The 24,632-nt window shown below is 35.3% G+C and overlaps 1 protein-coding gene across 3 annotated transcripts in view; it reads right to left on the bottom strand.

Moving 5' to 3' along the window:
• The window catches only part of EPG5 (ectopic P-granules 5 autophagy tethering factor), a 124,135-nt gene that overhangs the window by 67,457 nt on the left and 32,046 nt on the right, over positions 1-24,632 (bottom strand). For all 3 annotated transcript variants that reach the window (XR_011966207.1, XM_072605233.1, XM_072605232.1), the window contains exons 8-20: positions 24,202-24,316; positions 23,223-23,373; positions 22,381-22,536; positions 21,076-21,233; positions 16,425-16,579; positions 15,247-15,387; positions 12,695-12,859; positions 10,848-10,967; positions 10,124-10,383; positions 8,406-8,546; positions 6,820-6,964; positions 6,333-6,530; positions 5,820-5,930 (exon numbers count right to left, since the gene is read on the bottom strand). Coding sequence is in view for 2 of the 3 variants with exons in the window: in XM_072605233.1 (XP_072461334.1) it covers positions 5,820-5,930; positions 6,333-6,530; positions 6,820-6,964; positions 8,406-8,546; positions 10,124-10,383; positions 10,848-10,967; positions 12,695-12,859; positions 15,247-15,387; positions 16,425-16,579; positions 21,076-21,233; positions 22,381-22,536; positions 23,223-23,373; positions 24,202-24,316 (2,016 nt within the window). In the remaining variant the exon portion in view is untranslated. The remainder of the gene's footprint in view (positions 1-5,819; positions 5,931-6,332; positions 6,531-6,819; positions 6,965-8,405; positions 8,547-10,123; positions 10,384-10,847; positions 10,968-12,694; positions 12,860-15,246; positions 15,388-16,424; positions 16,580-21,075; positions 21,234-22,380; positions 22,537-23,222; positions 23,374-24,201; positions 24,317-24,632) is intronic.

Raw genomic sequence — 24,632 nt, 5'->3', positions numbered from 1 at the left:
CAATGTGAAAATTAGGTTTATTACAAGAGAAATGCACACGAATGTGGAAACCAAAGAGTTCACAATCTATACAGAAGTTTGCATATTTATGACAGTATAACAAAGCGAGGAGGAAGAAACAAAAATCTTCACCTAAAGGGGCAAGGCATGGGACAGGGAAAGGTGCAATCAAAGTGAGAAAATGACAAAACCTCTCCTGAAAGGAAGGAGGAAAGCAATAGCAGAAGCTGCATTTTTTTCCCTTGGGAACTCCTAGCACATGAAGACATGATGATCTGCTTATCTACAAGGGCCCAAATATACAAGCAATCTCCCAGTCTAGCGCAGACTGAATTAGTGTCTTGTCTCCCAAGAGTATACAGAAGTCCAGCAGTTTGGGATGCAAATAACAAATTATATCAGCTCAGCAGGGCTTCATCCTTAACACACTCAGGGCCTCCTACATACTTTAGGTCCAGTGTTTCTAGAAATATATAGCACCTCAAAAAGAGAAGTTCAGGGGACTCCTTAACAATAAGTCACATCAGCAACAAGATAGGAGACTTAGACATTTTCTCTAATCCTCATGACCTCTCAAACCCTCCAAAATTAAAATTATGTTCCAAAGATAAAGCAAATTCAGTTATCTCCACGTTCTAGGACAGCCAAACAAAAACCAGGAACTAATGCTCACTGATCTAAGCTTATGGAGCACCCTCCCCCACCTCCCATGCTACCAGCCACAATGTTGCACTAGCTGACCCAAGGATGTGATACATTCTTCCAATGAAACACATCCCTGCACTCCTGTCCCCGCTTTCTTCTTCCAATGCCATGGAGACCCCAGCTTTGGCTGCAGAAATTTGTTTAGGCCTCAACAGTCAATGTGACCATAGCACTTTAGAAGCAAAAGTCTGCAGGGAACTGGAACCTAGAAACATCAGAACTACAAAACACTCAAGTATTGATGGCAAGGAAAACAGACTGAACTGCTGGTGCTAGGCCAGACAACTGAGGAACAGACTGGGGCACAGACACACACTGTGCATGTGGGAAAGGAGGGGAGGTGGGGGGGGAGGGGGGGTAGGAAAGAAAAGATGCTGCACTCTACCAAGCAGAAAGGAAAGAGGACAACATCCAATTGGTACCATTTCTGACCACCCAAAATTCACTTGGAGAAAGGACCTTGGCTGGTGAAGTGTAAATTACCCAATGAGAAAGGAAGCTGAGATGCTCTGAGATCTAGCCATCAAGGAAACCACAATTAAAGAGGGAGGGAGTTAGGAAGTGAGTGATAAGGAAAATATGGGTGGGAGGGTAGAGGGAAACTGAAAGTATCAAAGATTTCAGGAAGAAAATCCAAAGATCTAGCACATAAATAGATAAAGCAACATGAAAAACAGTAGCAACAGAAACAATACACCCTCCAGATTCAGTAAAGAGTTCAGGCATCTGTGAATAAATACTGCAAAACAAAAGAAATGGGTCCAACTCTTAATGACACGGAGGTACCTGTAGAATTTGAAAACTGAGAACCACAACATGCTATTCTTGAGCAACTTAAAAAAGAAATGAGAATTATGCAAACAGAATTTACTTCTTACACAGCAAAAATAATGAACAGAATAGAAAAACTTGACACGGCAATGACAAGCATCCTCAAAGAAACAAAAAACAGATTAGCAATGCAAATACACAAAAGTGAAAAACAATTTAGAACAACAGAAGCATAACAAAATAACATTAAAAGAAAATATGCTCACTACACAAGACACAGAAGCATCCTAAAGATCAACATCTTTAAGAATACAATAGGATAAAAAACCTTAATACCATAATAAAGCAAATAATAGAAAAGAACTAAACAGAACTTCTATATGTATAAAATAAAATTCCATTTGAACAAATTCACAAATATCTTACAGAAATAAACAAACCCAAGGCTGCAAACTCCAAGACACACAGAGGTTACACTTAACAATTCAATTGAGAAACAATAAATTCATCAAGCCATCAAGAAAAAAGATCTTCAAATAGAAAGGTAAGGGCATTTGAATAATGCAAGACTATCACAGACCCACTCAAAAAAAAAGGAAGAAAAGGAATGGGCTCCAAAGAAAAATGGAACTCAGGGTGTAGCCCAGGATCACCTATCCTGCAAATCTGAGCTGAATCATACTGGACAAAAGATGCACATTCAATAATAAAAAAGAGTTCAAAACATTTTTAGAAAAAAAACGAAAACTGAATGATTATTTGCTTCCCCCAATAACAGAAATGCAAGAGAAGTAAATAAATACAAAAGGAAAGAACAGCAAGAGACACAATGAAAATAGACAGACCAGTAATAGACTTCTTTCTAAGTCTAAAAGAAGACAGGGGTTGAAGACAAAATTCTGGAAGAGAGTTCAGGAGCTTTATGGACAAAACCTGGTAACACCCTGCCTACCGACTAGGTAAGATTTGGATACATAAAGGAGATAGAGAGGATATTCCAGGTAAGAAAAAGAGTGAACTGAGGAAAAGAACAAAATATAACCAAGAGAGTGCACTGCTATTAGAACAGTAGCAACTCACACATACAGCATCATACGAATAATAAAAGTCCTTGCCTCATAATAATGCTGTGTGGCTAGGCAGTGCAAGAATCATCAAGATTCCACATCTTACACAAATAGATAACAGGACTTGGAGAAGTTGAATAACTCATGATAAGTGAAAGAGTCAGGATTTGAATCACAATCATCATCATCATCATCACAAACAAGGCCAATTTCAAATATGCTATGTTGCCTTCAGTAAGCAGACTAGTGTAGCTAACTAGAGGGGTTTTTTTCCCACATAGAGAAATTATGCAATCTTGTGGTAAAACTAAAACACTTTGAAAATTTATTTTCCTCTTAATTGAAAAATAGTACTATTTTATAATCCATTTGCCCCAAACAGGGACAAATGTCATCCTGTTTTAACAAATCCTTAACTGGCTAGATAGCCTGATGTTTACTTTTTTTTAAGCCTGAGCATTTTAAATAACCATCTGAGTATCACAGTCTTTACCACAGGGCCTCAACTTGCTTTTCATCAGTCTTCTTATATATTACTTCCCCTTTTCCTATCAAACAAAATGCCAAATCAGCCTTCCTGCCCTTCCTTACACACTGACAAGAGCATTTTCCATTTCAGTGTCTTGGCAAAGGCTGCACACTCACTCCATCTTCACCTCTGCCACTTAAAATCTCTAGTTCCTTTCAAAGTTCATCTCAAAAACCATTTCACATACGGCATTTCCTGATATTCCAGTTGCTAGTGTCTCTACCACCAAATTACCCTGTGTTTTGTACATTTTGCATACCTACATGATGTTGTCCAAAACTATAGAATGTAAGCTTCCTGATGTCAGGGACTATTTCCTTTATGTCTCTGCAACCCCACTGCCAAGCATATGATTTTTGATCTATAGTAAGTACTTAGTAAATGCTTATTAATTGACTGATTCTACATTTAACAGAAAAATGAAATAAAAAGGGGTTTTGAGAATTTCCCAAACAATATATTAAGTCACTAGATACATATATCCTATATGCAATTTTATTTTATGCCAGTGAAAACTATCTTAAATTGAGAGCAAAAAATATCAATGGCTTCTTGCTTCTCTTTTACCTTCAGAGAAAGTATTTTACAAGTTCTGTCTTGGTTTGATTTTTGGTACAGATTTGTGATTTCACTGGGGTAGGGAAACTGTTTCCAACAATACAGATTATTTGCTGACAGAGCCTTCATCAGAAAAACTTGGGTTACATATATTACATTTAATAAAATCTTGTTAATTAATTGAATGACAGAATGATAACAGAAGCCACAAATGTTCTTAATTAGCCTTATTCCTTTCTTATTTAAGTGATCTGATTTTCCTCCCTCTTCATTTTGACCAAATTAGCTAAAATTTTTATCAATTTTGGTTGTCTTTTCAAAAAAAACCTGCCTTTTTTGCTTACCAATTCTATTGTCATTTCACTTTCCATGTAATCTATTTCTCCTTGAATTTTCAAAAATTTTTCATGCTAATTTTGAACATATTTGCTGATTTTCTAGATTTTTAAATTAGATACCCTAAATCCTTTCTCCATTTTATTAACATATCCTTGTAGAGATAATTGTTTCTCTGCAGACTGCTTTAGTTGTATTCCCAAAATTCTAGAATGTTGTCTCATCATAATTCCCTTTTAAAGCACAGTTATTTCTACTATTTTTTCAAGTCATGTATCTTCTGTTTGTGTTTCCTGTATTAATTCCTATTTTTATTGCATTATGTCTATAAAAGATGGTTTAGTATTTCTGCTTTTTTCTATAATTATAATTTTCTGAATCACAAATATTCTCATAAGGTACACTAAATAGCCCTATACAGAGGAATATTAGATCTCACTAGACAATAATCTGAGCTTTCAAATGAGTATTATCATGTTATAGGAAAAAACTAACTTAGAAATGAATTTATTGAATCATTCATAACACGAATGAGACACAAATCATTAGGATTAAAGATTTAAAGATTAAAAATCACATGGATGGCACAATGCTAAGAAGTTAGTCAATGCAGTGTATCATTTTAATTTCCCTAAAGATTTATATGGTATTTCTTTGCAAATGCAATTATCCTATATTAATAATCCTTAAGAAATGCTAACAATAATGACAATACAGAATGTTTTAGAGTTTTAAAAGTGCTTAACATATCTTATGTCACTCAAGCTCCCAAATAATCCTCCTGTGCCATAGCTATTACAGGTAGTATAGTGTCTTTATCTTACACTGCAGAAAACAGAAGCTAGAAGAAATGCAATGACTTGCCCAGGGACACAAAGCTATTACATATTCAGGAAAGGGTTTGAATCTAATCATTCTTACTCTAAGCCTAGCACTCTACCCATTTTGCCACCCTACCAGATATGAGAGCTCTGGCTCATGGACTGCACTCCAAATGCAGAAGCAAACATTTGGCAAAAGAGCAGCAGGAATGTTCTTAAAGGACAAAGACTAGGTGAGGGAAAGATGATGACAAACTAGAGGTATATCATGGAAATAAATCTATCATCCCTCAAGTACTCTATATTCATTACGGAGGACTTTCCATAAAGAATGAGAAATAAGCTTGGGAATTCAGCAAAAGAAGCAATGTGGTATAATGACTATAAATCCGTTCTTGAAACCAGGAAGGCCTGAGTTCCCTCTGACATACATAGTTGTGTGACCATGGCCAAATCACTTAACACCTCAATATTCTAGGCACCTCTCTAAGACCTTAAATGGCCAAGAAAGTGCTGACCTGGACGGGTAGGAGTTTCCTCATCCAGAATTCCCTATGCCAGGAAAACACAGGTTCAGTCTCTATCCCTATCACTATTTAGCAAAGAAGAAGAAAGAGTGAAAATTACTCTATCCTTCTACCAGATTTAAAATCAGTCCTTGAAGAACTGAATTCACTTAAATTACTTCAGACATCCATGAAAATCATATAAATGGAAGGCACTGAAAAATGGCTACAAAGACTATTAAGTAGACAGAGTTGGATTAACAAATTCTAGATATAATCCCTGAGCAAGACTATCTCAAGTCTTAAAACAGGAATTCAGTTAGCTTTAGCTCTGTTAACACCTTCGGAAAGACTCAACAAGCTACAAAATCTTTTCATACTCATCCCATTAACTGAGATATTATCAAAGTATGTGGGAAAGTCAAAAGCTAAGTTCTTTTTTCTAAGTGTATTTAATTTTAAAAAGAGGTGCTAAGTAAGTTCTGTACATCATTTTCTATGAATTCTTTATGAAAAGGTTTCCTACCTGAGTGGGAGCAGCAGCTCCCTCAATGAAAGATGGGGTTACATTGCCGGCCACAATCCAGTTCATCAAGGAAGAGAGCAGGCTCCGGTCACAGTGATAACCTAAAGCATTCTACCCAGTCAGGAAAAAAAGAAAACAAAAACCTCAGAAGACAACAGGAAGGACTTTTAACAATTTCAACCATAATCTCTGCTTTATATGATAATAAGGCTCTAAAGTTACTATGAAAAAGGACATGTCCTGGGACTTAAAGGTATGAAATTCGCCAAGGGAAATTTAATGAGTTCTTTTCCCAAATTATTTTTTTTAACTTACAGTAGGGTTTTTATTAAGAGAGTATTTGGCTGCAGACACTAAATCAGTACTCTTTCAACCTAACAGATGCATTAGAGCAATTAGTAGTAGAAGGTGAGCAAGAAGTAGACCTGAGGAATGGTGGAAACATTTACAGATTAAGCTATAAGCCTGAAAAGGATTTAACAATCAGACAACAAACATTATAATTGTTTTTACCTTGTGCTGTTGATAAAGTAGCTTCTGTACACAATCCTCTTGCATATACTGAAAAGCTGCCTTGCATAAATCGTCCATCAAGAAAAGAATGGGCTGTTCTCGATACCAAAGCTGCTGGCTCATGAGGGTCTGGACCCAAAATTCTAAAACAGCAACAGGTCCTACTTCATTGGGTTTGGTGCTTATAGAAATGTGGGCCTGTGGAGAAAAGTTCCAATCAATCTGAAATGAAATAACTATGATCCCACCTCCCATTTCCTAGCATTCTTAAAAGGATAAAGAAAACATTCCTTACCAACACTACTAAGTCTGAAACTGTTGGTATACCTCCATGGTATACTAATATCCATGGCATCAACTAACCTACAATGGTGCTAAATTGTACATTAAATGTAGGTAAGCTAGAGTTGTTAGGGTTATACCAGAGGACAAGCACATGTATCAAGATGATGATGCCCAATGGCAAGGGCTAGATCCGTTTTCTGACCTGGATCATGCTGCTGAGAAGCTTCACATTTTCTCCATAGCTGGTTCCTGTCAAGTGCTGGGTCACTTTGTGGGTAACTTGTTGAGTCATTCCTTGAGGAATACCACTATCCAAGTGCAAAAATAGGTGGAGGCATGATAAAAACCTATGTATCAAGAGGAGAAATACAGTGGACATTCAAAGAAGTTTTAAGAATCAAAGAAATTTTAATGATTAATAGCTAGTAAATCAGCAAGGAGTGGGAAAGAATTGAACTAATTCTTACTCTTAAGAATCTAATCCGAGTAAAACCACATGAGAAAGAAAAGGGGGAGGGGGAATTAAGAAATGGAAACAAAATTCCTTTAGGTTGGCTTGTACAAATCAGAATAGCCCAACATTGTTCACAAATTTAGGTATACAAGTAAACTTGAAGGACTTAAATAAATTTCTTTTAAAGAAAGTCTTCAAATATAAATACAGAAAGAGCTCACAGTGAACAATTTTCAACACTCCTTTCATGAATGCAAACAACCACAAGCTAATACACATTAAAGTATACAGTTCATGGAATATGAATGGAAAGAGCTTGCTTGAAAAGTAATCTTTTTTTTCCATAAAACGAAATCCTACTCCTTAACAAATTTTTGACCTAAATTGTCAAACTGTAATAGTTCAATAAGAAAAAAATATTATCACCCTCAAAATTTTATAAAAAAAAATTTTAGGCAAAAATTCACAAATATCTACAAAAAATGTCTAGTACTCCTATTTTATGTCCATACTGTGCTACAGTGCCTAATCTCCATCTATAACATACATTCAAGACCCTCCTTTACCTGTTCCCAAACAATTATCCAAACAATCCTTCTTTTCATCCAATCCACAGCTCTGGCTAAAATTCTAGATTGTTCAGTACCCCTCAAACACATAGTATTCTTTCCACCTCAACCTCATTTTCTCCACCAATCCACACCCTATGCATTTTCTTCAGCAATACAAACCTCACTTTTCCCATGATACTGCCCCTAATCCCACTCTTACCCCAATGGTTCTTCTCCCTGATTTGCATTTCCTCTACACTTAGGAATCCCATACTAGTATTCTTTTGCTGTTATGCTGCTTTGTCATTATTTTATAAATGTTTCACATATTTCCCACAACATTAGGCTAGAGTCACATTAATCTGCTTCCCTTGTATGTTCCTCAGTGGTTAACTCAACAGCACCCCAAAAAGAAATACAATGAAGATGCTTAAGATAAAAGCTAATCTTAAATTTCCTGTGCTACTCTGACAACTACTTTGCTAACTGCTACTGGAAGCATCTTCTAACTGGTACAGCTGTTCTTCCTAGCACCAGGCTATGGGCAATCAGGAGACTTTTTTTAGCCCAAAGGAGATATTTTTTAAAACTCACTATAAAAAATTAAAACAATACTTGAGCCCTTAGCAGATATACTACTTGTAAGCCTAAATACTGATCCAAGGAAGCAGCATGTTTCACTCCAACAAGAAAAACAATTGCAAAAACCTCTCTTGCTGGAGAAAACAAAACATAATGCCCATACCACAAATGACTAATCCACACAGCACAGGCTATACTTACAGTTCATTCTTCAAAAGGTAATACTGGCAAGGGTAAAACATGGGCAAAATCTTATCCAGAACATGAACCACTGTTCGCAGATGCCTAGACTGGACCAGGATCCCCAACAATGGAATACCTTCTGCACAAAATTTCTCGATGCTGCCAGGAGGGAAAAAAAAAAAGGTAATATGGTTCTAAGAATAAAATGTTGATATTCTGATATGCTACAGTACTAAACATATTTCAAGTCTTCTACATAGTCTTTTGCTGCTACTGAGAATTTTCAATCAGTAAACAATAAGTTGGATAAGATTCAGAAAGATAATCATCGCAAGCAAGATATACAGACTATGGCAGATCTCTTTCTCTAGATAATCACCTGATCTATCTAAAAGATATAACAAAAATCCATGTCTCAGGTTCATATCAATTCTGCCTTGATCAGTGACCTAGAAATCACACATTGACTTCAGCCACTGTAGTTCTTTACTCATGTTTTTATCTAGAAATCTGTAATGCAGCTAAACTATTATGTTCAGTTAGAAACTACCATCAGGCAAGTAGACTGTACAGTGGATAGAGTGCTAGGTCTGGAGTCAGGATATTCATATTCCTGAGTTCAAATCTGACCTCAGGCACTCACTAGCTATGTGACCCTGGGGCAAGTCACTTAACCCTATTTACCTAAATTTCTCATTTATAATGGCAAACCACTCCAGTATCTTTGCCAAGAAAATCCCAAATGGGATCATAAAGAGTCCGACATGACTGAAAAATGACTGAACAACAACAAAGAAACCACATCTGTGTTCAGGCTACCCAGGGATAAAAAGAGAAAACTCCAAGTTTACAACAGACAGTAGGGAAATAAAGAAACATTTCAGAAAGGGGGCACTCTTAAGGTCAAGAGAATTGGACAAAATTAGCACACATCAGAAGACTTCCCAAAGGCATTCAACAGAATACTCCCCTTTCCCATTAAAACTCACAGTGATTCCCACCTACTGTTCATAATAAGACACAGGTCATACACTTTAGGGTTAAAAGGGATCTTAAAGTCAGTCTAATCCTATTATTTTAGAGACTAAAGCCCACAGAGGCTGAGTGATTTGTCTAATGACACACAGGTAAGTAAACAGCTGACCCAGGATTCAAACCTAGATTCTCTGACTCCGGATCCAGGGCTTTTTTCAGGATCTGGAAATCAGAAGTCAAGTATATGGGTCAATACGAGGATTTGAAAAAACTGAAAAAATGTCCCATTGATTGAGTCTACTATCACTTAAAGAAAATATTCTATATGATCACGTACTTTGCTATGATTTTATATTTACAAAACCTTGCGATTTTATTCCAGCTTCCCAAAGAAAATTCTCTTCTGACCAGTTGACATGAATATTCTAGTCTGCTTGACAATTATACTTATTACAAAATAATAAATTAGTTTTCTGGTACAGCTGCTTAAAAATTTGAGTTGTCTACAATGTACAAGGTCCTATAAAAACATAAGGATGAGAAAGACTTAATTTGCTCTCAAAGATCATGAGTTTAGGCAGCCTGAATCACTTTCTTCAGGCCTGATTACCCCAGATAAGTTGTTCTGTGACATGTGAGACCTAAGAAATGTATACTGAGTCCATGAGGGTTTAGCAATTATTTTGTAGGGCACTTTATCCTTGGAAAACATTGGATATAAATTGGATTTGGATATATTGGATATAAATATTATTCTGTACCTATGGCCCACAGTTGTCATAGATAAGGCTAGATAACAGCCAATGGGCATGCCTGCTTTCACAGCCTTCAGCAGGGGATGAAATGTGGGTGATTCATTCATATCCGGCACAGTGCTGGAGAAAGGAACTGTTGGACAATTCTGTTGCATTCCATAATCATTTTTGTGAAGCTTTAATCTCAAAATCAAGTTCCAAGCCCATTGATTAAATGAGGTCTCAGGTGTCTCTCCATAACGTACAATACTGGCCAAATACGAAACCTAAAACAATTTTAAAAAGACATCATCATGATAAATTTAATTAATCCCCTAAATCCCTTTCAGTTCCCATTAGACACAAATTATATCCACATACTAGGAAGTGAATAATATATTCCTGGTACTCAGTCTTTACTTATGCAAAAGAAAAAAATAAAGCTTGCCTAACATCACTTAGGTCACCGGCCTAATACTTCATAATGCGAACTTAGTAAAGCCAAGCAAAAGAAAGAAGCTGTGAAGAGGAATGAGAGGAGTAGGAAGAGCTACGTTCAGGCACAACTCTCCCCCAGTGAAATGCTTGTACAAAAGCTTTTACTCAGAAGAAAGTCTCTTGTCCACTCCCAGAGTTCAGTTACTGAACAACATCAAAACTTGATGAGTCTGAGATATAACTTAATTTTCCCAACACCCTCAAAAAGCAAAATTTTACATAATCAATACTTAAATAGAGGAAAAATAAATACCTGTTTTATGCTTTCAGAAAGTAACCCAGCATATGGTTTTTGAGCAAGGTATCTCTGGTAAGCTTCAAGAATCATTAATGCCACTTCAGCATGAACAGTCTGATTCAGATGAAGTGTATCCTTTTAAAGAAGAAAAAAAATTACAATATGCTGGAAGTCTTCCTCTAAGTCATTTTTTTATATTTTATAGGCAGCCCTCCTTGGCTGTAACAACTACAGTAAACCTCTAGCTTATCCAAAATCATTCCAAAAATATTTCTCAGTGCCCATTATATACACAAGGCACTGTGTGAGGTACTGTAGGAGAAACAAAGAATAAATCACAGGATTTCTGTCCTCATGTAGCTTATAGCTTAGTCAGACAAATAAAACATGCACAAATAACTACAAATAAGGTATAACACAAAGTGACAATAACAGAACAAAATGTGATGTTAGTTTTTCCTGCTTCCAATCTCTCCCCATTCCGTCAGAATAGCCGATAGTAACCACTCCGCATTACTATGTCACCATCCCACAATTGCTCTCAGTTGTCTGTGGTAGCCAAGTATATAAGCACTACTGCCTGGTTTTCAAAGTCCCACCATTATCTTTCCTCCTACTTTATTTTATTCCTTACTATGCCTCAACATACACCCTACAATCTAGTCAGAATGGTCTTCGTGCTGTCCCCTACCACATACTATCTGCAACTCCATGTCCTTTTTCTTGGCTAAAAATAATAACTAATGTTTATATAGCACTTTAAAGCTTACAAAGCACTTTAAAAATAGTATTTCATTTGATCTTCATAACCCTGTGAATTAAGTGCTATTATTATCCTTATTCTACAAAACAAGGAAACTGATGTTGAGTGATTTGTAAGGGTCTTACAGCTTATGTGTCTAAGGCAAGATTTGAGCTCAAGAGTTTCTGACTCTTAATGCTGCACTCTTGTCCACTGTCACACAGCAGCTTCTTACTGTTCATCTTCTCCTCCTACAATGCTTTCTCTCTTCTCCTATATGAGAACTAATCATTTTTCAAGACCAGTTCATGGGTTACCCCATCCCCACCCAGGTCATGTTCCATTCCCTCAAGGATCTCTTCTCCAACTCTACCAGCTCAAGCTGTTTATTATTCCCTTCTCTGAACTCCTATAGCACTTAAACTAGGAAATTTCACTGTGTAGCATTTAATTCATTCTTCTCCACTGCTCTCAGTGCTTCAACTAGATATAAGTTCTATGAAGGCAGGGACCATAGCATATACATCTCTATATTCCTCTTTTCAATATCATACTACCATCCACATTAAAGTGATGGGCACAAAGTAATCATAAATACTTTCTAACTGACTAATAATTCAACCAACAAATAATGAATATAATGAGTCAACTGTCTTTTTTCTTAGTCAGAATTATATAATTTCAAAGAATTAAGTAATTTTCAAGATCATCTATTCTGATCCCATCACTTTACAGATAAGAAAATAAAGCCCAGGAAGGGGAGTGATATGATAAAAGTGTTTTTAAAATAATTTGGTAGCTTACACAGGAGAGGAGAAGAAAGAAAGCTGTAAAGACGAAGAGAGTATTATAAATGGGTATAAATCAAATAGCAAGTGTGTATAAACAAAGGCATTCTCAATTTGGTATCATTTATTTTCATTTAAGAGCAAGTTCACATTACCAAGAAGAAAGTGAAAAAATCCTAAATTATGAAGTAGTTAAAAAAATTTAATTTACCTTAGAAAGAAAAGTATTTATATAACAGCCTCATACTTTATTATCACTAAAATCATATTGTTTTAGGAAAAAAATATGCCACAGAATTGGCCATTTTCACAGCACACTGTTTAAAGCATACCTGTTCACCAAATCCCCAGTTCACTCCTTCCAGAATAACACAGGCCAATTTATTCTTCACAGCTGACAAATCGTAATTCAGTAACCAATCCCGAATCACAGCTATTTCTGAGGTAGATGGTTGCCACAAATATAGAGGCAGCTCTTTAAACAAGTATAGGGAAACCTTGGTAAAAGGGGATAAAAAAATAACTAAGATAAAGAATTAAAATAAAGATATGAGCAGTAATAGAGAAGGGAAGAAGAGAGACATTTAAAAATATGTAAGGGAGATTTCAAATTGGAGCTCTTCATTTCTAACTCTTCAACTCCAAAGTTCTTCAAAAAGTACTTTGTTCCCAGGCATGGAAGTGTATGTATATAATCCCTGCTACTGGGAAGATAAGCCTGGAGGATGGCTTGAACTCAGGAGTTCTAAGGTACAGTAGATCTAAAGTTCATTGGGTGTCTGCACTAAGTGAGAGAGGTCCACCAGGCTGCATATGGAAACTGACCCACATCAAAGCTTAGCTGACCAGGTGTAGGTTGGGGCCCATGAGTGGCCACTATAACGTACAGCCTGAGTAAGATAGCGAACTAGGCTAAAAAAAAAACCTTCTTTTTGTTTCTTTGTTTTTTAAAACAAGGGAAAAAGAAAACAATAGGAACTATCAATGCAAAACTGGAAACATAATTGTTGATACATAAAGGGCAAATTTTGTAATCTTGTTTTCAGATCAATTCTCTTTTTTACATAACAAGTATTAATTCCTCACTTGAAGAAAACCATTATTCAAAAGTTTAGGCTTATAATACTAATAAATGTGAGGCAGTAAGTCCCTTCACAAAAAGATTCAGTACAAATTTCCTTTATATAGGCAAGTTCTCAAAAGCTTTTAAAAGATGATCCAATTTATGGAACTTTTCAGGAGCATGCCTTTTATTAAAGTCAAGATAAATCTATATTCTTCTAATAACATTCCACTCCAGTGCCTCATTCCTGTGTGGAGATGGCTCTGGGTTCTTAAAGATTATGCCAGGAGGGAGTAAACTGGAAATAAATCTGGTAGAAATTAGGTTTAAATCAACAGCTCACATCATATACAAAAACGAACTTCAAATGGTCATGACAGGTATAAAAAGTCACATCATAAATTAAAATCAAATCTCCTTTCAGATCTACTGATTAAGAAAACGTTTGTAATCAAACATGAGATTACAGAGGATCACAAAAGAAAAAATGGACAGGTTCGATTAAATAAAACTGAAAATGTTTTACATAAACAAAACCAGTGCAATTAAAATTAGAAAAGAAACAGGTAACCAAGGAGAAAAAAATCCTTGCAGCAAGTTTCTCTGAGAACAGTGTCATTTCCAAGATAAAGAAGGAAATGAATGAAATTTCAAAGAACATGAACCATTCCCCCAGTAGATAAAGGGTCAAAGGATATGAATGGGCTATTTTCAAAAGAGGAAATTCAAACTATCAACAAACAAAACTGAAATGCTACAAATCACTAATAAATGAAATGTAAATTAAGGCAATCCTGAGGTTCTATCTCCACATCCATCAAATTAACAAGCATGATAAAAGTGGAATATAACAAATGTTGGAGGGACTGCAAGGAAAACAGGCACACTAACGAACCATGGGCAGAACTATGAACAAGTTCAAAGATTTAGGAAAGCTATTAGAATTTACGTCCAAAATGTGATTAATTGTGCATATCCTTTGGCCGAGCAATAAACTATTAGATCCAAATCCAAAGAGATCAAATATAAAAGAAAAGATATATATATTTATGGCAACATTTTTCGTTAAAATTAAGGGGGTACATATCAATTGAGGAATAACTAAACAAATTATGGAATGTGAATGTATATCATGCCATAAGAAATTATGAAAAGGACAGGTTCAAAGAAATGAGAGTAGATTATATGAACTGATGCAGGTTATCTGAATCAGTTATAGTGGCCACAAAGACACTGTGGCAAATATAACTACAAAAAGGTGAAGTCCTTTTAAAAACTTCAACTTCCATGGTGATTAGATGTCAATTTTAACATTGTACTGAGATAACTAATTATGACTGCTAATTCGTTGTTGGAATTCATAATCCTTAAACAGGCCTACAATCTACAAAAGAAACATCCAAGAAGTTTATATAACTTTAACTGTTTTAAGCATGTGGTTAATATAAAATAAGTAGAAGTGAATTTTTAGTGGATCCATACAAATTTATGATAGAATTGTGGGAAGGCTATGAGTCAAACTGGCCTAGATCCAAATAAGTATTAACAAATAATTGTTTTTTGTGTCTCTTTCCATCCAACGTTCAACACTGGTTGTCTTTTTTTTAACCTATCTTAACCAGGGTTGAGAAATTCAAATGGACTCAGTAAAATAAATAACTTTGATTTACTAAGGGTATATAATTGAGGCAGAATTGCTTGGAGAAAAAAAATAGCACCAAAGAAATGTAAATAAAAAGATTCTTCCTTCAGTGGGCCTGAAAGTATTCAGTCTTTGGCAGACAGAGTCAATTCCAATTTGTTTTCAAATAACACCCTTACCATCCCAACTTGGTCAATGGTCTCTTTAACGCTATCCAAAAGAACCGAAATGATTGCAGGATGAACGGCAGTAATAGCTCCTAAAAGCTCTCGACCAACTTTTGAAAAGGTCTCTCTGGTGGAAAGGTTAACATAAGACACCTAAAGAGAAGGAAGAATGGCATTTTTAACATTACTCACTAGAACAAATGCACTTACAAAGTATGAGTGTTTTCAAGAAAAAGAAAGATTATTCTACATCAAGTTCCAATTCACAGCTTTATTCCAAAAAATCACTGAAATTCAATTATACAAATTGTATCTTCAGAAGACCAGCATCTCCATGTTCACCCCATGATGATGTCAAATACCCAACTAAATAAAAGCATTCTAAGTTTGCAAACAGGAGAAAAATTACTTCAGACAGACTGAGTAATATGTTAAAATTGAAAAAAGGAAGACGTTTTATCAATAAAAACAAATCTTTTAATGAAATTAACATTTGTAAAATGAGATATCTAGCTACAATATTATAAATTATCAATGCTTTTTTAATATATTTCTGGGAGCAAATTCTTATTACTGAATCCGATAAACATTTATTAAATATCTTATCTATCTAAGGCATTATGCTAAGCACCGTGGAGAATACAAAGAAGACTTTAACATTTCCTTGCTCTCAAACTTTAATCTAGTAAGGCAAAGTAACACACAACTATTGTCTTGGTCTAAATAGAGACTGTACAAGTTCTGTCCAAAATCTGACTTGTAAAAAACTTGAGTACAACCACTAAAAGTACTCTTAGCACCAAAGATAGCACAAGACTCACTGGTCTCTTTCTCCAGTACTTATACACATGCCCAAGTCTACGCTGTATGTACCTGGCAGGAATGTGAGCCAAAATGAGTAGATTTCTCCCTCTCAGCTTCTAAGAACCTGCCTGAATCCCTGCCCTCATAAACAACAGTCTCACTCCAAAGCCCACCAGCTCTCTTTCCTTCCCATCATGTTCCTGAAGCTAGAGAAAACATTAGGTAGGTAGTGGTGAGGCTACCCCTGTGAGCCCCTTCTTCAATGAGCCTAGAACACTGCTCAGAGCAGTAAAGGTGATTTTTTTTCTAAATCAATCCCACAGGACTCAAAGGATAAGCTGGGAGAAAGGAGCTTTTCAGGCCAGCTGCCCCTCCCATCTATTCACCTCATAAATCTCCAGCACAATAACTTTGATGAAGTCTTCATCCACATTGGTCTTTCTTGCCTGAGCCATCTGGGCAAAAGTAGTAAGAAGGCAAATTTCTTCAGAGCTATTCATGGTAGAAATATAATTCTCAAAGCTCACAAGATGTGCTGGGTCTGAAAATTCAGATTAGAGCAATTAAGGAGGAAAAGAGCAGAAATAACTATATCACATTAATTTTATTAGCTTATCAATTTTGCCACTAAACACGGTATAAAAATATAGAGAATTTATTAAGTCTGAAAAAGTCTAATGAGCATTCCACACTGTAAAAAGGATCTCAGAATCATAGAAAAATTCTACTGAAGGTCCTGTAAGCTCCATGTCAACTCCAAAACACAGTTGTCTGACTTCAGTTCCAAAATATAGTTTTATAGAAGAAAAAACTAGAACACAAAAAAAAACTAGTTAAGAAATAAAATTTACTTGTAAACTAATACTTTTTCAGAAAATAGAACTGCACAATTCAAAAACTGAAAATATGAATCTTAAACACAATACATTATTTGGTGTTGTTTTCTCAAAGTTCCCTATATATGAGAGTACTGCATCTTTTCACCAGAGGGCAGTACATATATGCAGCTCTATAGAACATTTAATTTTTGTGGCCCAAACAAAAACTCTAGGGATATGTGTCAACAAATTGTCTGCAACTTATAATCTTAGAGAGCTTTCAAGGACACTGGACTGGGGAGGAGGGGAAGACTGGCAATGCTGGTATATGTCAAACAAAGGGCTGAAGCCATGTATTCCAACTCCAAGTCCAGCTCTCTATCCATTCTGCCAAACTCTCACTGTAATCCATACAGAGGAAGTAATTCAACACAACAAATTACAAATATTTTGAACAACCATGTAGGAATATATTAGTAAAAGATTCACTTTTCAATGGAACTTTTAAGATGAATACAAAAACAAGCCAAAGATTTTCTTTTTTGTTCAATACATATGAATTCTACCACTTATAAGCAATTAGACACCCTTAAATTTAAAAAAACATTCATAAACCATAAAAACATTCATTTTTAGGAATTTCTCCTAAAAAGCTTTGTAATGGAACTTACTAAGAAATATTTCTATCACAAGGACTAACAGGGGCACATATCAAGGACAATACACCTCACATTCTAAAAGGAAAACAAAAGAGAAAGAGGACTGACTGTACATTATAAGCTGGCACACATAACAATTTTTAGTGGGACAGTGGCCAGTCCACTGGAGATCAAAGTGTGGATGTACCTAGGGAGGGGAGGCATCTGGAGACAAGGAAGAGACTCTGTCCTACAGTCCTACTGCTCTTCCTCTCTTCTCCTCTCCATCCAAGAGGCCTACAGGGAGCTGGGAAGTATTAACGTAAGAGACCACCTTCAAAAGGTTCCTTCAAAAGGCTCAGGTAGGCTGGGATGACAGGCATTCCAGATAAAGCATTTCTTTACTTCATTCTTCCCTCTCACTTCAAGGAATCATTAAGTAAATACTTGGTACACCCCTGAGACAGAATGTAGACCCTATTTCTGTTTCTTCATTAAAGAGGAACCAGAAATACCCACAGTTTTGAAATCAATAAAACAGAACCAACTCATGACCTGATTGTGCAATTTGTAAATTTTCCAGATTTGAAGTGTTTTTAAATGGATTTAAAGTTTGTTGCCATATGGGACACTGGGGAAAAAGTGTAAATCAAGTCAATTTCACTATGTATTCAAAGTCCTATTAAGAAATTAAAGCACTGAAATTAAAGGCTAAAGTGTGTTTTGGGAATTAATTACAAATTTCAGTAACTACTCTGTAATCCAAATTACTACAGACAATTGAGAAGTAGTATTACAGTACTTAAATGTATTGTGCTGAAAAAGCTTTTAAAGGGGAATCCATTTAAGATATATGAAAAAAAGTCATTTTTCCAACAAATTAATTCATTCAACACCCACTTTAAAAATAAGCTACTGAGCTGGGTGTTTTACAGAGATCATAAAATAAAAACTCCTTAGCATCCCTAAACATTAATTTCACATCTCAAAAGTGGTTTGTAAAGGTAATTTACACCTGTCTTTAACATCATGATGCTTAATTAAGCCTCCTGATTAAATCTGAAATGCAACTTGAGAAGATGAAATCACTTGATTTTAAAAAACATAGATTTTAGTAGAAAAAGTAATAAATTAACAAAAGAACAAAAGCCAAATGGAATATCACTTAAAAGTACATTATATCATGTCAATGTGTCTTAATAAACAAAATATTCTCCTCATCCCTTACATTTATGGAAGAGCTTTAAAATTATTATCACATCGAACATGCCATTTAATTCTGTGCATCAGAGCAAGTCTTTTTACTTATATTTTACAAATGATGAAACTGAGTTTCAGAGATATCTGAAACCATTACAGTGTCTATTAACACTGGTGATGGGGATGATGGTAATTGACAATTTATAGAGTATAAGTCACAGATAACATTGAACAAACTACCTCATTTAATCTTCAACAGTTTCATGGGGTAAATATTGCTGAAATACTAGGGTTTCTAGAAACAGCTAGACAGTACAGTGCTAAGAGTTATAGAATTTTAGTAAAGAAGAGGCGAGTTCAAGTCCTGTCTCACTCATGAGCTGTATGACCCTCAACAAATCATTTAAACTTCTTCCAACCTCAGTTTCATTATCTATAAAATGGAGATATAGTAGCAGCATCTACTTCACAATGATGTTATAAGAATCAAATGAGATAAACAGTTAAAAATTTGCTTTGTAAACTTTAAAGAACTATATAAATATGAGCTCTGATAATTATTAGGATTTCTTTCACACACGACCAAACTAAGGTCCAGATCAGTTAAGAAGTCCTCCAGGTAACACTGCTAATAAGGGATAAATCTGAGACTGGAAACCATATCTGCCTAATGCTCTTTTCCATCAAGGTAAAAGATTTAAGGGAAAAACCCGTAATAGTCCACATTCCACAGATGATATAATTTTTGCAAACAGGCCAGAAACAGATTTTGACAATATTTATTAACAAATTGCCTGCAAAAAAAACCCTTACTTGACAGTGATTATAATAGTTATTTGGCATAAAAGAATGCAGAAGTTCTGCAAAACGCTAAAAAGAAACTTAATCAAATACCTACTTGTAAAAGGTGTGCACTGACCTGATTCCAGAGACTTCCAAAGGAGGGTAACAAGTTGGATTAGACTGACAGGAATAATAGTCCACGACAGTCAGAACTATTTCACCTAAAGATGCAACCACCAAAGAGGCAGAGGCTGGGCAACCTTTTGCAGTATCACTAGGTACAACAAAATGACTCAGAGAAAAATAACCCAATTTAACACTCCACTGTAGCAAATTTCAAAATGCTTTCTATATCAAGACAAACTAGAGAGGGAGCCTACACCAAGTCACAAGAGAGAAGACAAAAGAAAGAGAAAGAGGAAGAGAGAGAGAAAGGAAAGAGAATAGGGAAAAAGAATGAAGTATATGGATTATAAGAAGAGAAATTAAAGAGAAAAACAAAGGGTAAAAATTATACTTATTTATCAAAACATTGTCTTCATTCAACAAATATTTTTCATTTATTTAAAGCGCAACACCAACTGGGACCTCATTTCAATTCCTACTCTAATGACTTCATTATGGTGGTGACCTTAGTTTCCAAGTCTACGTCATCTCTGACAAATTGGAAAGTCTTCAGGTAGGTGCCTAGTGACAGACCCTATGTCTGAATCCTAAGAGTAGGTTTGTTATTAATTAGCCTAACTCACAACCAGGACAGCTATACTACAGGATAATTCATTTTTCAGTCACAGCAATTCTAGAAAACTATCCACCTTCTTGCTAACTTACAGATGAGGCTGCCTTCTACATTCAAGGAGGCATACATAGATCTCACAAGTCCTGAAGTAAAAAAAATTGAATAAAATAAATTACCACTAAAAAGCATGCACTATAGATTTATTTCAACATCACTATCGTTTTAAGATTTTTAAGGATATATGCTATTTGCAAAACAAAGATCCATTTTGAAGATAATTCTGATCTCATCCAACCCATCTGACTTCCCAGATACTTATCAGCAGTCAGAAATAAACAGCAACTGAAGAAAGGTGTTAAAGTATGGCTTACATTAGGTCTTACTAATTGTCCTGTACAAATACAGACAGAAACCTACTGAAGGTCCACTGAAAACAAATATTCAACAATAAAGGAATAACATGGAACTCCAGTTATTTCTAAGCCCTAAGTAAATACTTACTGACCAGAATAATTTCACTACAAAGGCAGAATCATTTTGGAGGAATAATCCCAGAATACCTGAATTTTACCTATATTTTCAAACCATTTATTAATACTCTATCAAGTGATCTAGTCAAATCTAAATTTTGAATGCCCAAGCTAGCTTCCAAAACCAAACCCAAAAAAATTTGAAAGGCAGTGTAAATTTCACCACTTTTCCATGTAAAGACATGGAGATATGAGTACAATACATATTTTCCATTATTCCAAAAGTCAAAAGATTGTAGTAACTACAGAAAAAATAATTTTAACAGCAAAGAGCAAAAAGATGAAACTATTTCAAGAATTTTAAAAAAGGCTTGCCAGGTGAGATTTACCTTGAAGCTGGTGCTTGCACTCATCAGGCTGGATTGTAGAACAGAGCTTCTCCAAATTTTCATTCTCTGTGTGGTGCATGAGGTAAAAGAGTTTCCAAAGCATCTGGACTGATAATGTTCCAAAGGGCATCTCTGACATAAATAGCCAAATGCCCAATCTATTTTTTAAGAACATTACAAAGTTTCAAATCTCACAGAAAAGACTTTAGAAGCACTACAAAAAATTCTTCTGTGCACCTAAGTATAAGACTATCCACCTACTTACAAACTCATAGATGAAGTTACCCTGTGCAGGAGACAAGCCATTCCTTAGATGATGGTTTTTTTTTTAAATAAAACCACTTTTAAGACAGCACTAAACTAAGGGTTCTTACTCTCAGTTTTCTGTCATAAACTCCTGTGGCAGTCCAATAAAGATTAGGAACCCTTTCTTTCTCAGAACGTCATTAAATGCATAAAATAAAATATGTGGGCTTACTAAGTATACTGAAATACAATTATAAAAAAAAAAATTTTTTTAGGTTCACAGATACCAGGCTCCTGCTGCTTGTGAGACAATTTAATCAACCAGCACATCAAAGAACAAATAACTACATGAGTACACTACATATTTGAAGAATGAAGGCATAGTCTATAGTCTCCAGTGCTGAGGGCTGCCACCATACCGTGAGAATCCTCACAGCATTGCTCTTAGTTACGACCAAGTGCACAATAAAAAGACAACTGGGCTTGGATATCTCAGTTCAATGTTGTCTCTGACACTTACTAGATATGTGGCCATAGGCAACTCACTTAACCTCTCTCCATAAAATGAAGATAATAAAGCCCCTACCTCCAAAAGTTACTGTGAGGAGCAAATTAAATTCTATATATATAAAGCACTCTACCAACTTTAACAGACTATATAAGTGTTCACTATTGTTACTGTTATTATCACTGCTGTTGTTGGAATGTGTCACCTAGACCTTGATGATACTGCTTGGGGGCAGTATACTGTATAAAACTTTCTTTTGGGGGGAGCTGGAAGGCAGTAGAAATCGAACCTATCATTTTGTCAGGGAGACAGCACTGTGTGTAAATTCCTTCCACCAATGTACGTTAGCAACATACCTCTCAGAAAGTTATCTGGAAAGCTAAAAAGTCAAGGTCACGCATATATGGCTATTATGTATTAGAGCATGACTCAAATACAGGTCTATTTGACCCCAAGGTCAAGCCCCTATTCACCATAACACATTACCTCTATGTAACTATTAATATATTAATAATTATTTTTCTCTCAACCACTCCTAGCAGGCTACATACCTTTTAGCTTTCAGAACATGCAGGACAGCCCTGAGAAACAGCTCATCAAATTCAACTTGGAGCTTCTCCATTGAATAGGGCTGCATACCTACTCCATAGCCTTGGTTATGGCTCACAAACTGGGCCCAGTGGTCACTCACATAACAAAGTGTCATTCTATATAAGAAAATCGTAATAGATCATTTTAATCCACTAGTTCAGTGTTAGTTTATTTTATTAGACAGTCTATTAAAAGCATTTAGATTAAGAGTGGGTAAAAAATTACACTAAATCCATACTGAGTCATTTAATTACTTCAGAGATAAATACTATTTTTCATTTTAATAAATAATAATGTTCTTCTGGTAAATTTCAATAATAAGCAATTTATAATAATCATTGGCACATCAATTATTATCTACATTCTGGCTCACCATAGGCTTGGTTCTTAAACCACAGACAAAACTATGGGAAACTTATCGGTCTCATTCCTTGGTCCACCCTGGCCCATAGGAATCACAACCTGAAGCAGATGTTGGAAAGGAAAAGAGAAAAAAAGAGACAAGAAAGGCAGAAGGAAAGAAGCTGCACTTTCCCCTTCCCATTCTTCTCTAGCCTGAAATTCAGTCCCAAGGAGAGCTTTTAAGATCTTGGCCCTAGGAATAGTTAAATTATCAAACCAACTAACTTTGAAACAGTTATTTCAACCACAAACATTTATAACATGCCCATCACGTACAAGGCAGAAGAAAAAAGTTCTTAGTTTAATGATGGATCATGAATACAAGAGGTTACCAGTAAAATGATTATTGTTTTCAGTAAAGGAAATAGTTCAAATAAATATGGACATCTCCAATATTTACCTAATCATAAAACCAATTCGTTTCACAAATTGCCTGTAGCGTGCTCTATTAAAGGTTTCTAATCCTACAGCCAGCATTTCCACTAATGAGTTGGCAAAGGCAAAAATTTTCATCATCTCTTGAGGTCTTGTTGTTTCAGGTAAATAATCACCTATAAATTAACAACAGAAAAGGTAGAAAAGGTATCAAAGATAAAGCACAAAGACTTCAAAGGAAAAATCCACAGAGCATTTGATAGTTATGGGATTGAGGTGACATGGAAAGATATTCTAAGTGTCTCTGACAACAAAATTCATCAATGTAGCAAAGATGGGAGAATTTTGACATGTAAACTGCTAACTCGCCAACTAAAGAAAAAGAGTTGAAAGAAGTTACAGAAATAATGGACAAAATGGGAAAGAAAACTATAGGAAAAAAATGTCAACAATGGCAATCAAGATGATCCAAGAACACAGTCACTTTGTAGCTAACCACAGCACAATCAAACAACAGAAAAAGAGTTCAAACAGGAACACTTTCAGGGGCAGAGATAAAAGTACAAAAGACTTTAAGTCAAATTCAATTTTTTTTCTTACGTTGAACATAATAACCCACAAAGGCACTCTCTTGACTGCAAAAATTTGGCAAATTCACCCATATTTGGAAGACATTCCTTCCACTGAGATTCTTCTCTGCATCCAAGACCCAAGGTACCATGAGGCCTTCTTTCAACCGTTGGCTAAAGGTGATACTTCCTTTTACCAAACCTCTCATGCCTTTCTGTCATTTCCTATATATTTTATTTATCTTATTCCTTACACTTTAACTGCTTTGATAAGTTTTACCAACTTATTAGATCATAGGCTCGTTGGTAGCAAAAACTGAGTTATTTTTATTCTCAGTATTTAAACATTGAATTGTCATTAGTAGTTGTCTAAATAATGTTTGTTGAATTAAATATAAAATTCCCCTTAATATTTTTCTTTAGGAATCAATTTACCTTTCCCTTTAAATCCAAGGAAGTGTTTAAAGAGTTCATGAAATGGGAACTGTGACAAAATAGCAATCAAATCATCTTCACTAAGGAGAATCCAACTTGTCTCAGGATCTTCATCCTAAAAAAAAAAATTCAAAAGCATTTCATTTGATTTCACAAAATCATAACTAGGAGTTCTCTGGGCTTCTTTGTTGATAAATTATCAATAAAATTGGAATACTTCTTCCTTTTCCCGCTACCAAAAGACAACTGAGTTTCTACTTTAGGTTATTAAAGGGATACATACTTTCACAGTTACAATTTCAACTGATGTTATACTGCACTGTATAAGTCAACCTTTAAAGTGAAAAATATCTTTACTAAAATCCCAACCAGATGATAATGGTGGGTATATATATATATGACAGGTGCACCTTTCTCCATAGCTCAGAAGT

This window comes from Notamacropus eugenii, chromosome 4 (genome assembly GCF_028372415.1).
Source record: "Notamacropus eugenii isolate mMacEug1 chromosome 4, mMacEug1.pri_v2, whole genome shotgun sequence".
In the NCBI taxonomy this organism is placed as follows: Eukaryota; Metazoa; Chordata; class Mammalia; order Diprotodontia; family Macropodidae; genus Notamacropus; species Notamacropus eugenii.
The sequence above is the reverse complement of the archived record's forward strand: the minus strand, read 5'-3'. Positions and strand labels throughout refer to the sequence as shown.